This window comes from Tupaia chinensis, unplaced genomic scaffold (genome assembly GCF_000334495.1).
Source record: "Tupaia chinensis unplaced genomic scaffold, TupChi_1.0 Scaffold000159_1, whole genome shotgun sequence".
NCBI classification, from domain to species: domain Eukaryota; kingdom Metazoa; phylum Chordata; class Mammalia; order Scandentia; family Tupaiidae; genus Tupaia; species Tupaia belangeri.
In genome coordinates, this window is record NW_006159630.1 from 6,857,369 (window position 1) to 6,873,523 (window position 16,155).

Here is a 16,155-nt window from a genome sequence, read left to right on the forward strand (position 1 = left end):
CCCGTGCTTGAAGTCGTGGACCTGCTCTCTCTCTCTCTCTCTCTCTCTCTCTCTCTGTATCTCTCTCTCTGTCCCTCCCTGGTCAAATTAAATAAAAATAAATAAATAGCTAAATAAAATAATTGTTTAAAAAGTTTGTACAGATTTATTTTTCATATTGTAAAGCTGGGAGTTGGCATTTTAAAAATATTTACCCAATCTAATCAAACAGTACATTCTTTTAAGTTGCATTTATTTGCTAGTAAGGTCAATTTATTTATTGATTGATTTAATATTTATTGTATTTTATTTATTCATTCACTTATTTTTTAATTTGACCAGAAAGAGACAGAGGGTGAGAGTGAGAAAGAGAGGAAGTGAGAAAGCAAGCCACCAGATTCAGGAGTTGAACCCTGGTCAGCCATGTGGGAGTGGCCAACGGCCATGCCACCTGATGGTCCCCAGGTCAATTTATTTTTTAGAGAATTAATTTTATTTAACTTTATTCATTTATTTTAATTAGACCAGAGAGGGACAGAGCGAGAGAGAGTGAGAGAGAAAGAGGGAAAATGAGAAAGCAGGTCGCTAGGTCCGGAACGCAAACCGTGGTCGGCCCTGTGGGACTACAGTGCCCTTAACCATCCTGTCATCTGCTGGCCTAACGTCAAATTTTTACCTTTAGAGGCCATCCATATTTTAAAATAATTTTTAAAAAGAATTATTAATTTGAGAATACCAGATGGTGTAATGGTTACATTGCCAGACTCACATGGTTGACCATGGTTTGAGTTCCGGACTTAGCGGCTTCAAATCTCGCTGGGCATGTGTGCTCAAGATCCTGAGAGTAGAATGGAGAAGGGTTTACATCACTGCCATCCCCCCAGAGGGTGATTTCTGATTTTCTGTTTCTCTGTCTGTCTAGTGAGTGTATGCATCATATAGCAAAATTCTCTCTTAAAAAAAAAAAGAATTATTAATTTAATTTTTATTAATTATTACTTTTTAATTCACCAGAGAGAGAGGGAAAGTGAGAAAGCAAGCTGCCAGGTCTGGGTCTCGAACTGCAGTCAGCCAAGTGCAAGTCCAGCTCCCTAACCAACATACCACCTGCTGGCACTTTGGCCATCCATAGCCATCCATATTGTTTAGTTGCCTGTTAGTACCTTTTGTCCAGAGGATGCATGGCTTGCCAGAGAGGGGGTAGAGGGGCGTGGCCATGCCGTGATGCCCCCTCCATTTCTGTGTCCTGTCAGGGATGTCTACGTGCCTGGCGTGTATATCAGGCTGTCGGGGCCAGATGGGGCCCAGCTCCTTTTGTTGTTTGTTTGTTTTGTAATGAAAGATATTTTTTTGTTATAGGGTGCCTGTGCTCACTGGAGAGACAGAGAGTGAGAAATCTCCCGCTAGGGGGGATGACCATGCCGCAAATCCCTTCTCTTCCATTCTCTCGGGATTTTGGGCATGCACACACTTGTGCCCGGCATGAGCTTTAAGCCACTGGTCTGGGACTTGAGCCACTGTCGGCTATGTGGGAGTTGCCTTGATCTTTACGTCATCTGCTGGTCCCAAAAGCACCCAGCTCCTTTTTTTTTTTTCTCTCAAGAATTATTTAACTTGGGACCAGTAGTTGGCGTAATTGCTACGTCGCTGGACTCTCATGTAGTCTACTGCGGTTCGAGTTCCGGACCCGGTGCTTAAACTCACGCTGGGCGCATGTGCGTGCGTGCCCAAGATCCACAGAGGAGAATGGAGGAGAAGGGATTGCGGCGTGGTCATCCCCCCTGGGGGGTGATTTCTCGCTTTCTGTCTCTCTGTCTCTTTCTTTCTGGCGAGCGCACGCACCCAATAAGAAAAAACCTCTCCCCCCCCAAAAAAAAAGAATCATTTAACTTAGGACTGGCAAATGGCATGGTGGTTAGGGGCACTGGACTCCCACGTGGCCGACTGCAGTTCGAGTTTCAGATCTGGCAGCTTGCTTTCTTTCTCTCTCTCTCTCTCTCTCACTCATTCTCACTCTCACTGTCCCTCTCTGGTCAAATAAAAATATAAATTAATAGGGACCGGCAAGTGGTGTGGTGGTTAGGGCGTTGGACTCCCACATGGCCGACTGAGGTTCAGCTGTCGGACTTGGTGGCTTTCTTTCCCACTTTCCCTATCTCTCTCCCTCTCTGTGCCTTTGTTGTCAAGTTAAAATAAATAAAGGGGCCGGCAGGTGGCGAGGCAGATAAGGGCGTTGGACTCCCACATAGCAGACTAAGGTTCAAGTCCTGGACCTGGGCGACTTGCTTTCTCACTTTCCCTCCCTCTCTCTGTCCCTCTCAGGTCAAATTAAAATAAATAGTAAATGAAAGTTAAAAAGTAAAACAATTTAAAATTTTTTTAAAAAAAGTTAAAATAATTATTAAAAAAAAATTTTTTTTGGAGAGTTTTTTTTGCTATAGGGCGCATGCGCTCGCCAGACAGACATAGACAGAGAGACAGAAAGCGAGAAATCACTCCCCAGGGGGGTTGGCCACGCTGCAATCCCTTTTCCTCCATTCTCCTCTTGGGATCTTGGGCACGCATACACATGTGCCCGGCATGAGTTTTAAGCCACCGGGTCCGGGACTTGAACCGCAACGGTCGAGTACGTGGGAGTCCAGTGACATAGCCATTACGCTAACTGCTGGTCCCAGGAAATAATTATTTAACTTCATTTATTTATTTGATATAAAAGCATATTTCTTTTTTAAAGTTATTTTATTTAACTTCATTTGTTATTAGGTATATTTTTTTCAAAATGACCTGAGAGAGAGAGATGGGGACAGGGGAGGAGTGAGAAAGCCAGTTGCCAGGTCCAGGACTCAAACCGTGGTCAGCCATGTCTGGAGTCCAGCACCTTTAACCACCACGCCACCTGCCGGCCCCTTTGTTTATTTTAATTTGACTAGAAAAGAGACAGAATGTGAAAGAGAGAGAGGGCGAAAGTGAGAAAGCAAACCACTAGGTTCAGGACTTGAACTGCTGTTGGCCATGTGGGGGTCCAACGCACCTTTAACCACCACGCCACCTGCCGGCCCCCGGACCGGCTTCTTTAAGCAGTGAGTCAGGGGCCAGCTCAGAGGGAGTATGCTTTGTCTTGACCCAATTCTGGGAGAGAACTGACAGACCCATCTTTGCAGTTGGAGCTGTTAACAGATCCTCTCGGTAGGTGATCAAGCATATTAAAATATTCGAAAATTCGAACAACTCAGTGAACACGCTTGATCTGGTAGACACACGAGAGCATTGGCAAACAGGCTTCTTTTCAAACACACATGAAAGATTTACAATATTCTCCACACATCAGGCCATAAAGGGTTCATGTCGTACAGACTGTCGTCTGTCTGCGATGTAATTGATAGCTAGGAATGAATACTAGAAAGATCTCGTCTGACAACATAAAAATGCACTTTTAAATAACGTAGGAGGTCAGGATTAGCAGTTGGCATAATGGCTATGTCGCTGGACTCCCACGTAGTCGACCGCAGTTCAAGTCCCGGACCTGGTGGCTTAAACTCACGCTGGGCATGTGTACATGCGTGCCCAAGATCCCGAGAGGAGAATGGAGGAGAAGGGATTGTGGTGTGGCCATTCCCCTTGGGGGGTGATTTCTTGCTTTCTGTCTCTCTGTCTCTCTCTCTCTGTCTTTTTGGCAATTGCATGGGCCCTAGAGCAAAAACCTCTCCCCCCAAAAAATATTCAGCATATCAAGAATAAGTGGGGCTGGCCGGTGGATGGTGGTTTAAGTACTGGACTCCCACATGGTTAACTATGGTTTGAGTCCTGGGCCCAGTGGTTGGAAAATCATGCCAGGTGTGTGTACATGTGTGCACAAAATACCGAGAGGAGAATGGAGGAGAAAGGGATTGTGGCATGGCCATTCTCCTGAAGGGTGATTCCTCATTTTACCCTCTCTCCCTGTCTCTCTCAGGTAGGCACATAGCCCTTATGGCAAAAGCAAAAAAGAAAAAAAAAAACAAAAAACAAACAAACAAAAAAATTAGGACTCTTTTCAGAGGAGTACGTAGAAGGTTATACTTCCAAGTGTCTAATTTTAAAAATATATATTTTATTTATTTATTTAAATTTGACCAGAGAGGGACAGAGTGAGAGAGAGAGAAAGTGAGAAAGCAAGCTGCCAGGTTTGGGACTCAAACTGTAGTCGACCATGTGGAAGTCCAGCACCCTTAAGCACTACGCCACCTGCCGGCCCCTAAGTGTCTAATTTTTTAAAAAGGGTTATTTTATTTAACTTTATTTTTTAATTTTTACAGAGGGGTATAGAGCGAGAGAAAGAGAGAGGGAAAGTGAGAAAGCAAGCCACCAGGTCCGGGCCTCGAACCACTTTTGACCATGTGGGAGTCAAGCATCCATTCCATCTGCCAGCCCCATCAAATGTTTAATTTTTAGTCTTTATTTTCTAATATAATGGGCTGAATTTACAAACAAAATTTATTTGGAATATGGAAGAAATGGACATATTTCTAGAAAAATATTTTTACCCTGTCCAATTTAGGAAGACATAGAAAACCAGACCATCTTATCAGTGAAGGAATTGAATGTCTTCCCATACGATTGTCTTTTTTATTTTTAAAGCGTTGTTAGAGGTATATGCGCTCACTAGAGAGAACCCCTCAGTGGGGTGTAGTCACACCACAGTCCTTTTTCCTCCATTTCTTCCTCCAGTCAGGACTCGGGGCACACATGCATACATCCCCGGGTATCTCTGAAGCCTCTGGGAATGGGACTTGAACCTGGCCATGTGGGTTCTGGATCCCTATGCATAGCACCTAACCAGTGTGCTGTGGGCTGGCCCCCATCAAACTACCTAGAGTCTGTGTTTTGAGAGGTGGTGAGAGGTTACATTGAGCTTCCCAGGAAGGGGCCAGGTTGACCAACACCTGTGGCAGGACGGTTGGAGAGTGTGCAGGTACTCCGCTCGCCCCATGTGGCCGGAAAGCAGTAGCTGCAGTCCGGAGAGACCTGGGTGGAGATCTCGCCATGGAGTCTCGGGTTCAGTGGAGCATAGTGACCTTGCCTTGTTCACGAGAAGAGTTAGGTGTGAACAAGTTAGGGCTCCTCGGTGAGGTTGAGAGAGACGGGAGCCCCGAGCCTTACACCAGCTCTCTCACTCGGGGCTTCTAAAGTGGTCAGTGTAACACTTTTTTCTGGGGGGGAGCTTTTTGCTATAGGATGCATGCACTTGCTGGAAAGACAAGAGATAGATAGAGAGACATAAAGCGAGAAATCACCCCCCTGGGGGGATGGCCACACCGCAATCTGTTCTCTATTATAATCCTCTTGGGATCTTGGGCATGCACCCGGAATGAGTTTAAGCCACCGGATCCGGGACTCGAACCATGGCTAACTACATGGGAGTCCAGTGACATAGCCATTACATCAACTGCTGATCCCAACTTTTATGTGCATATTTTTGCGTTTTTTACTTAAAGAGCCATGGAAATGCTCTATAAATGAATAAATAATGAGCTATACTTCTACACCACCCTGCAAGTATTTTGAGCTAAAGCCAGATCTGTTAGACGTTTTGGCATTTGTGCAGAGGGGACTCCAAGCAGGCTGGGATTTGAGATGACTTTCAGGCTGTTCCAGCCCCTTACTGATGGGTGATCTTACTATAGACGGAGTGAAGCGTGGGGCCGGTTACTGGCGCAGTGGTCAAACACTGCACTCTAAGCCAGACCCGCATGGAATGTTCAGGGTTTTTGTCAGAGACCTGGTGTGAGGCATGCACATGTCTGCGATGTGGGGTTGGCTGAAGCTGGGTGTGGATCCTTGTATGGGGTCCCTGTCTCTCTCTCATGCGCACACACATGTCCCTGGTATGATTTTCAAGCCACCAGGTCCAGGACTTGAACCACAGATGGTCATGTGGGAGTCTAGCGATGTAACCATTATGCCATCTGCTGGCCCCTAAAAATACACATCTTAACATCACGATGGGATTGATTCTCTTTTCCCATGAGGGTGGGGAGATGAACGGGTGAGGAAAATGAAATGGAAGTTGTTTGAAAATGTTTATGCCAAGAAACACTTTAAGCTAGAATTGGTGTTTTGCATTATTTCTAGGGTTTTGCGGCCTCCAGGTGGCGGATCCAATTTTTCATTAGGCTTTGACGAACCAGCAGAGCAACCCGTGAGGAAGAACAAAATGGCCTCCAGCATTTTTGGGACGCCTGAAGAAAATCCCCCTTCCTGGGCCAAGTCGGCAGGTACTGCTTTCCCCGAGGTCCCTGTTGAAAGGGCTGGCCGCGCCATAAAGCTCATGCTCCTGGCATTGACCTGCCAGTCCAGCCTAGCGGCAGTAAAGTAAGCAGGCGTGCAAGCCGAAGTGAGCGGCCTGGGGATACCGCCAGCCTGCGCGGGGGTCGGAACGAGGGCCGCAGCAGGACGTTCCGTCCCTCTGTGTGATTTATCTTCTTCTATAGTTATCTCTGTCTCCCAAGAAGTGGGGGATGGTCCCTACACTGCAGTCCACCCCCGGCCTCAGCCAGGGCCGCAGGCATGTGTGTGTGTGTGTGCGTGGTGTGCACAGGGAGACCTCGGGATGCGAACCCAGGGCCTTCCCACAGTGCCTCTGCAGCACCGAGCTCCCTGCCACCCCTGCGCCACCATGGCCGGCCTAGAATTTTTGACCCATCCGCCTATACTCCCTAAGACCATTTCCTCGTTTTGTCACGAGACTCGGCAGTGTCAGTACTCGTGTGTATGGGGGTGTTGCTTTAGGCCTTCCCAGCGGCTCCTCAGGAAGGTCCGTTCTGATTTGTAGGCGCCAAGTCCAGCGGTGGCAGGGAAGACTCGGAGTCGTCCGGGCTGCAGAGAAGGAACTCCTCTGAAGCCAGCTCTGGAGACTTTTTGGATCTGAAGGTCAGTGTGACTGCTCGAGCAACGACAGGCTTGGAGGCCGCAAGAACTTAGAGATGGAACTTCCTCCTTTGTTACTGGGAGGTTTCAGTTCTGCCCCCAGAATTTTACAGAGGCCCCGGGGAGGGAACCGGGCCGTGCTGGTGCAGAAAGACCGGTGCGCGGAGAGTTAAGCCAGGAAGGACTGAGCAGGGCCTCCTGCGCAGAGGCCTCAGACCAGGAGGGTTAGACTGCCTCGCTGTGATTTTCAGAGCTGCTGGCTCACACTCACCCTGCGGCGTCGCACTCGGCGGCAGTTCTGAGTCCAGGGACCGTGTGGTTGTTGCTGATGGGGTCCGTGCACTGCTGGACAGTCAGGTGTGCCTATAGGGCATGCGACGAGGGACCTCAGGACACACTGAGGCTGCGACTATCTAAGTGTGTGGTGGGTTGTCAAAGGGGCTGTGGAGTCGATAGGGGCCTTCTAAAGAATTGTTTTATTTAATTTTTAACTTATTTATTTATTTATTTATTTATTTATTTTAATTTGCCTAGAGAGGGACAGAGTGAGTGAGAGAGAGAGAGAGAGAGAGTGAGAAAGCAAGCCTCTGGGTCCAGGACTCGAACTGTGGTCGGCTGTGTGGGAGTCCAGTGCCTCTAACCACCATGCCACCTGCTGGCCCCAGTGCTAACTGGTATTAAGTCATCAGAATACCGTTAAGGTTTTGTTTGTTTAGATTTTTGCTGTAGGGTGTGTGTGCTGGCTGGAGACACAGAGAGGCAAAGTGAGAAATCATCCCCTGGGGCGATGGCCACTCCACCGTCCCTTCTCCAGTCTCCTCTTGGGATTTTGAGCCTGCACAGGCAGAGGCCCGGTGTGATTTTCAAGTTGCTGGGTCTGGTCTGGGAATCGAGCCTTGGTCGACCATGTGGGATCCAGTGCTTTAACCCGCATGCCGCCCGCTGGCCCCGTGACGGTTTTTAGTGTGTAGGTGGGGTGACTGTGGCGTCGTCCCAGCTGAACCTCTACTGGATTGCATCAGATTGAAATTGCTTTCACATATGGCTTTAAATAGGGTAGATACTCTGAACTGTGATTGTCTTATTTGTGTGTTGCAAAATTAAGATAGAAAAGTAAATTTAAATTTTCTTTTCTTTTCCAGGGAGAAGGTGACATTCATGGTGAGTACTTCGGGAAGACCAAATTTCTGTTTCTATAAATGGTCTTAGAACAGATCTAAATTTTGATTCAAATTATGTCTCAGGAAAGAGACTGGGAGCCAAACATGGCCATGCCCCAAGTGCCAGCACAGTCTTGGGGAGAGGAAGGAAAACGGAACCAGGAAGTTTGCAAACATGATCAGATTTTAAATCTGCCAGTGAGGAGATGAATGCTTGGAATATTCTAGAAAGGATAAAAACTGGAAAGTTCTTTAAAAATACACATCTGTCAGTCAGGTTGGTGTTTGTTATGCATAAGGAGAACTTTATTTTTTAAAAGAGAATTATTTAGCTGTATTTATTTTAATTTGAGGAGAGAGGGACAGAGTGAGAGAGGGAGAAAGCAAGAAAGCAAGCCGCCAGGTCAGGGACTTGAACCAAGGTCGGCTATGTCGGAGTCCAGCGCCCTTAACCACCACGCCACTTGCTGGCACCAATGGAAGCTTCTTAATAAGAGGCTCTGTCATTGGAAGCTGAGCTTACAGCGTTCAATTTTACAGTTCTCTTGATTTCATACTGAGGTGCTTATTCAGCGAGACATGGGTGACTTGCCCTGTGATTTTTTTTTTTTTAAATGATTTAGGGTTAGATGTAAACTTTAGGTTAGCCGCCCATGTTACCAATTATAGGTAGAAATAAGCTGTAATCATTCATTTAAGTGTTATAACTCTGCAGCATTTGCTGGCCCTCTGTAACAGTGCCAGAGACTTGCTGCCGAGCGCAGTGCAACGCGTGTGTCCAGGAGTCAGGCTGGAGCAACCTGTGAGGTTGACCTCGACCCGTGAAGGTTGCAGTCACCCGGCCCTCCGTCGGAGCAGTTGCTTCCTCCCAGCCTTCGTCTACCACTGAGCCCTGGGAGTCGGTCCTCATGAGGAAGGAGAAGTAAACCTTTCAGAACCCTGTCTAGGGGCCGAGGGTGGTGTGGTGATTAAGGGCACTGCACTTCCACGTGGCTAACTGTGGTTCCATTTCCGGACCTGGCAGCTTGATTTCTCACTTTCTCTTTCTCTGTCCTTCTCTGGTCAAGTTAAAATAAAATAATTCTTTACCAAAAAAGAAAATACACTTTACTTAAAAAAAGAAAGAAAGAAAAGAAAACCCAGTCTAGGGGACCAGCAGATGAAATAATGGTTGCATTGCTGGACTTCCATGGAGTTGACTGGACTCCCATGTAGTCAACTACGGTTCAAGTTCTAGACCCAGTGGCTTAAAACTCCTCCCAAGAGGTAACTGGGGGAGAAGGGATGGCTGCATGACCATCCCTCTGGGGGGTGTTTATCATTTTCTGTCTCTGTCTCTCTGGAGAGCACATGTGTCTATAACAAAAATCTCTCAAGAAAACAAACAAACAAACAATCTAGGGCCACCAGATGTAGTGGTTACATCGCTGGACTCCCACATGGCCAACTGCAGTTTGAGTCCCAGACATGATGGCTTGAAACACACACCAGGTGCATGTATGTGCTTGCCCAGGACTCCAGAAAGGGAATGGAGGAGAAGGCATGCCCCTGGGGTAATTTCACACTTCTCTCACGGTCTCTATCTCCGCCACCCCCAAGCACTTGTGCTCTAAGGCAAAAACCTATTAAAAGATTAAAAAAAAAAAAATCTTGGCCGGGGGTGGTGTAGCAGTAATGTCACTGGATTCCCACACGGCCCACTGCAGTTTGAGTCCTGCATAGGTGACTTGAAAATCATGCCGGTTGTGTGTGTGCACATGCCCAAGATCCCAAGTGGAGACTGGAGAAGGGATTTTGCCATGGCCCTCTTCCTTTGGGGGTGATTCTCATTTTCCCTTTCATGTCTCTTTATCATTCTCTGGTAAATACATGAACCCTATGGCAAAAAAAAAAAAAAACAAAAAAAAAGGAACTCAATGGTGTGGTAGTTAAGATGCTGGATTCTCACAGTGACTGTGAGTTCAAATCCTGGATCTGGTGGATTTTTTTTTTTAATTCAATTAATTTATTTTGCTATAGGGCATGTGATCTCACCAGAAAGAGACAGAAAGCGAGAAATTATACCCCAAGGCGATGGCCACGCCACAATTCCTTCTCCTCCATTCTCCTTTTGGGATCTTGGGCACACACACACACACATGCGCCCGGCGTGAGTTTAAGCCACTGGGTCTAGGACTTGAGCCGTGATTGACTACATGGGAGTCCAACGATGTAGCCATTCTGCCATCGGCTGGTCCTACGAAGAAAACTTTCTATTAAAAAGTATAGGAAAACTTTCTATTAAAAAAGAAAAGAATAAAATGAATTCTTTTTAAAAAATGATTTATTTATTCATTCATTTATTTTAATTTGACCAGAAAGAGGAAAAAGTGAGAAAGAAAGCCACCAGGTCCAGGACTTGACCCATGGGTGGCCATGTGGGATTGTCCAGTGCCTTAACCACCACGCCACCCGCTGGTCCCAAATAAAATAATTCTTAAAAAGTAAAAATCCTAATAATCTTGGCCCAGCGGTGGTGTGATGATTAAGTTGACTGGATCTCACAGGCTGACTGACTAATTTGAATTTCGGACCAGACCACTTGAAAAACATGTCGGCTGTATGTGTGCATGCACAGAATCCCAGAGAGGAGGAAGAAATGAAGGACGAGGGATTGTCCCCTGACCATTCCCCCTGGGGAGTATTTTCTCACCCCTCCCACACACCCCCATGAGTACATGCACCCTCTGGCAAAATTTGGAGGAAAACAAATTGTGCCATAATAAATAAACTGTTTAGTTTTTTGTTTTTAAGCTTTTTTGCCACAGGGCTTATGCAGGAGTGAGACAGAGAGAGAAACAGTGAGAGGAGAAATGAGAAATGACCTTCCAGAAGGGACCGCCGCCCTGCAGTCTCCTCCTCCGTTCTTCTCCTTAGATTTCGGTTACACACGCACATGCACCCGGTGTGATTTTTAAGGCACCAGGTCCAGGACAGTGGGAGTCTAGCATCTTAACCACCAGGCCACCTACCAGCCTCTCTAGATTTTATTTATTTATATTTTAAATTTTATTCATTTTCATTTTTTTTTTCTTTTTTTTTGAAGTTGACCAGAGAGAGACAGAGAGAAGGAAAGTAAGAACACAAGCCACCAGGTCCAGGCTCGAACTGCAGTCAGCCATGTGGGAGTCCAGTGCCTTAACCACCAGGCCACCTGCTGGCCTCTTTAGATTTCTCCTGAAAGAGATCCTCTCTTCTCTTTTTATTTTTTTATTCTTTGGAGAGGTTTTTGCTATAGGGCGCGTGCACTCGCCAGACAGACAGAGAGAGACATAGAGATAGAAAGTGAGAAAGCACCCCCCAGGGGGGATGGTCACACCGCAATCCCTTCTCCTCCATTCTCCTCTCGGGATCTTGGGCACGCGCACACACGCGCCCGGCGTGAGTTCTAAGCCACCGGGTCCGGGACGCGAACTGCAGTCAACTATGTGGGAGTCCAGCGACATAGCCATTATGCTAACTGCTGGTTCCCTCCTCTCTTCTCTTTAGGTGTCTCATGACGGGCTGGGAGGGAGGTGCTGCTGGGCAGAGGAGTCTCAGTTATTGCTGTTTCTGTTGGTTTGTGCCAGTTGAAAAGACTGTTCTGGGAGTAAAATCCGGACTTTTTGCTTCTGCGTCAGATTCATAGGTGTACATGTTCTGAATACTCAGAGTCCGCTGGACCTCACTGTGGAGGAGGGTGAGGGCGCCAGTGAAGTGAAGGACAGTGTATCGGTCCTGCCAATAGTGACTCTCCTCCCTTTCGCTGGTGCCTGGTAACGGCACGTTGAACTGTGTGCTGTGACAAGGGCGTGTTTCTTGTTTTTTGACTTTAATGGTCATCAGTTTTGTCACGTGACCATTTTGTGTCCTGACTGCTGCGACTTTTAGCTCATTTGTTATAGTGACAAGAGGCACAATGATTACAAACATATCTGCTGGATTAAAGGTCAGCCCCAGGGACCAGCAGATGGTGTGATGGTTCCGTGACTGGCCTCTCATGTAGTCCACCGCTGTTCAAGTCCCAGACCTGGCAGCTTCAAACTCAGGCTGGGCGCATGTGCATGTGTGCACACACAGGATCCCAAGAGGAGAATGGAGGAGATCAGATTATGGCATGGCAACCCCCCAGGGGGGTGATTTCTTGCCCTTTTTTTTTTTGAGAGTTTTTTTTTTTAAGAGTTATTTTATTTAATGTTATTAATTTATTTAAATTTGACCAGAGAGTGACAGAATGAGAGAAAGAGAGGGAAAGCCGCCAGGTCCAGAACTTGAACCACTGTTGGCCGTGTAAGAGTCCAGTGCTCTTAACCACCATGCCACCTGCTGGCCCCAAAATCATTCTTTAAAAACAAGAACAACTTTTCATTGGAGTCCAGCCTAAGTCCATTTGCAGTTCTTACACAGGATATATCATAACTAGTATTTTTTTGGTATTTCTTTCTTCTGTGAAAGAGGGGAGAAAAAGGGACCAGCAGTTAGCGTAATGGCTGTCACTGGACTCCCATATAGTCGACTGCAGTTCGAGTCCCAGACCCGGTGACTTAAGCTCACACCAGGCGCGTATGCATGTGCACCCAAGATCCAGAGAGGAGAATGGAGGAGAAGGGATTGCGGCTGGCCATCCCCCCCTTGGGGGGTGATTTCTCGCTTTCTGTCTCTCTGTTCTGGCTTTCTGGCGAGCACACACGTTCTATAGCAAAAATCTCTCCGAAAAAAGAAAAAAAAAAACCTTAAAATTTGTTGATGTATTTTATAGGAAAACAATCTCTTAAGACTGTGCTGTTCCTTATGGTAGCCATGAACAACTTGTAGCTATTTTTAAATTAACTGGGATGAGACAGACCAGCCCATAGCCTTCTGTTTAAGGGCGCTGTGTCCCACATGGCTGATTGTGGTTTGAATCCTGGCCCTGGTAGCCAAGTGCACGTGCCTGCGTGCCTCAAGTCCTGACAGGAGGAGAAGGGGTCGTGTCATGTCTGTGCCCACGGAGGGGGGTCTCCTCCCTCTCTCCCCTCTCTGAGGAGTGCACATGGCAGTGGCGTGAAGTAAACAGGTGCATGAGTACGGACCCAGGGGCAGCAGCCCCCAGCCGCCAGCAGCTGCCGTGTTAGTTTTAACAGAAATCTGGAGCAAGCTTGGCCAAACAGAAGAAACAGTACTTGTGTCTCAGTTTGGGTGCAATTCCATGAATTCCCTGTTAGTGAAGAAGACTGGAAGGGAAACTTTTGTCATCTGCTCTTTTGGACCGACTGACCACTTGAGTTAATTTGACAGTTAACACTAAAATAGACACGCCATTGAAATATTAAAAATAGGGGGCCAGCAGGTTACGTGGTGTTGAAGTCACTGGACTCCCATGTAGTTGACCACAGTTTGCATCCTGGACCTGGCATCTTAAAACTCACACGAGTCGTGTGTGTATACATGCCCAAAATCCCAGGAGGAGAGTGAAGGAGAAGGGATTATGGCGTGGCCATCTTCCCTGGGAGGTGATTTCTCACTTTCTGTCTCTCTCTCTGTCTTTTGGGTGAGCACGTGCACCCTATAGCAAATATCTCTCTTAAAAAAAAAAAAAAAGTCCTAATATACTTTATTTATTTATTTGTTTGGAGAGGTTTTTGCTATAGGGCACTTGCACTTGCCAGAAAGAGAGAGACAGAGAGACAGAAAGTGAGAAATCACCCCCTACCTCTCGGGAGGATGGCCACGCCACAATCCCTTCTCCTCTCAGGATCTTGAGCACACACGCACACCTGCCCGGTGTGAATTTAAGTCACCTGGTCTGGAACTCTAACCGCTGTCAACTACATGGGAGTCCAGCAACATAGCCATTACGCTAACTGCTGGTCCCTCAATAAATAATTCTTTTTTTAAAAAAAGAATTACAAGAGAAAATGGACAAAAGGTACTAACAGGTAACTAAAATAACACCAACTACTGGTCCCAGCCCTAATATACTTTTTTTTTTTAAATTTTTTTATTTTTGAGAGGTTTTCACTATAGGGCGCGTGCACTCACCAGACAGACAGAGAGAGACAGAGAGACAGAAAGCAAGAAATCAACCCCCGGGGGAACGGCCATGCCACAATCCCTTCTCCATTCTCTTCACGGGATCTTGGGCACACCGGGTCCGGGACTGAGTTTAAGCCACTGGGTCTGGGACTTGAACCGTGGTTGACTACGTGGGTGTCCAGCGACATAGCTATTACGCTAACTGCTGGTCCCACCCTAATATACTTTAAACTATCAAATTCTTAGTAAAAATTTGCTTTTCCAAACAATAGTTGTTTTGTTTGGCTTTGCAGTCACTTAAAACAAAGTTTTCTATTACATGAATGAAATTGCTGTAGGGCATGGCACTCACCAGAGGCCGACGTGAAGACGTGTTGGTGGCCGTGCTTCAATCCCTTCTCAGTGTTCTCGGGACTTGGGGCACGCACACGCACACTGTGTGTGACTGTGTGTGTGTTTTCTTTTAAGAATTATTTTATTTAACTTTATTTATTTTAATTTCACCAGAGAGGGACGCAGCTAGAGAGAGGAGAGAGAGAGTAAGTGAGAAAGCAAGCCGCCAGGTCCAGGACTCGAACCACAGTCGGCCATGGGAGTCCAGCGTCCTTAACTACCACACCACTTGCTGGCCCCCACTGTGATGTGTTTTTTTAAGCTGCCAGGTCCAGGACTCAACCCACAGTCAGCCATATGGGTACTCAGTGCCTTAACCACCATATAATATGCTGGTCTTTTTTTTAAGATTTATTTTATTTTATTTATTATTTTTCCATCTTTTATTTATTTATTTATTTAAAAAGTTGCCAGAGGGCATGAGGCAGGGATACCAGAAAGCACCTCTGATGAGTGATAGGAATGGTCACATCCTTCCTCCACCTTTCCCTCCTCTCTGGATTTTGGACACGTACACACGTGTGCCCAGTGCGTTTGGTGTCTTTCAAGCTGCCGGTTCCAGGCCTTGAATTGCGCAGTTGGCTGTGTGAGAGTCAGCTCGCTTAACCACCAGGCCGCAGGCTGGCCCTGCAGACCCTTTGGACTTTTTTTGAAGCACTGACTTTTCTGGGTTTGGAAACTGCCAGCTATTAAGAGGTGATTCGTTCCAGGATGTGTGCTTGTTGGGAATGTCACAATTTAGTGGCGCAGTGGAGCAATACCTAGGCCGTTGGATATCGTGAGGCAATGCCTAGAACTTTTCTTTTTTTTTTTTTTTGGAGACGTTTTTGCTATAGGGCGCGTGTGCTCGACAGACAGACAGAGGGAGACAGAGAGACAGAAAGCAAGAAATCACCCCCTGGGGGGGATGGTCACGCCGCAATCCCTTCTCCTCCATTCTCCTCTCGGGATCTTGGGCACGCATGCACACATGCCTGGCGTGAGTTTAAGCTACTGGGTCCAGGACTCAAATCGTGGTCAACTGCATGGGAGTCCAGTGACATAGCCATTACGCTAACTACTGGTCCCCCAATTTTTTTGTTAACATTTATTTCTTGTGCAACAAGGTCTCAGGCTGAGATGCACTCCAGCCTTAGCTAGGGTTATGGGCATGTGCCTGTGTACCTGGTGTATACAGGGAGGCTTTGGGGTGCCACCCTGGGACCTCCCCAAGTGGTCTCACCTGGTGGAGCGATTTGCCACTGCTACAGCTGGCCTGGGCTCCCACACTGCCACAACAGGCAGCTGGCAGCGTGGAGGGTGAGGTGTTAGATCCCACATGGCTGACCGTGCAGTTCGAGTCCCGGGCCCGGAGACTTGGGAAGCATGCCAGGCGTATGTGCGTGTGTGTCCGTCATCCCACGAGGAGCACAGATAAGGGATTGCAGTGGAGCCATCTCCCCTGAGGGGTGATTTCTCACTTTTCCCTCTCTCTGTCTCTGTTTTCTCTCTCGTTGGTGAGTGTATACACTATAGGAAAAACTACCTAAATAAATAAATAAATAAAACAAAGACCCAGCCTCCCCTTGTACTCACAGAAGTGTAACAGCAGGCCAATTTTGGCGAATGCTGAAGCGAGCGTTACCAAGTGGCAGGCGAGACGTCAGGAAGATGACACGACTTTGTGTGGGAGACTTGGCACGGG

The 16,155-nt window shown here is 47.1% G+C and overlaps 1 protein-coding gene across 1 annotated transcript in view; it reads left to right on the forward strand.

Moving 5' to 3' along the window:
- Positions 1–6,090: 6,090 nt before the first annotated feature.
- Positions 6,091–16,155, forward strand: part of JPT1 (Jupiter microtubule associated homolog 1) — an 11,027-nt gene continuing 962 nt past the window's right edge. The window contains exons 1-3 of the mRNA XM_027770795.1: positions 6,091–6,233; positions 6,791–6,888; positions 8,028–8,046. Of these exons, the coding sequence (XP_027626596.1) occupies positions 6,173–6,233; positions 6,791–6,888; positions 8,028–8,046 (178 nt within the window). The 5' untranslated portion in view covers positions 6,091–6,172. The remainder of the gene's footprint in view (positions 6,234–6,790; positions 6,889–8,027; positions 8,047–16,155) is intronic.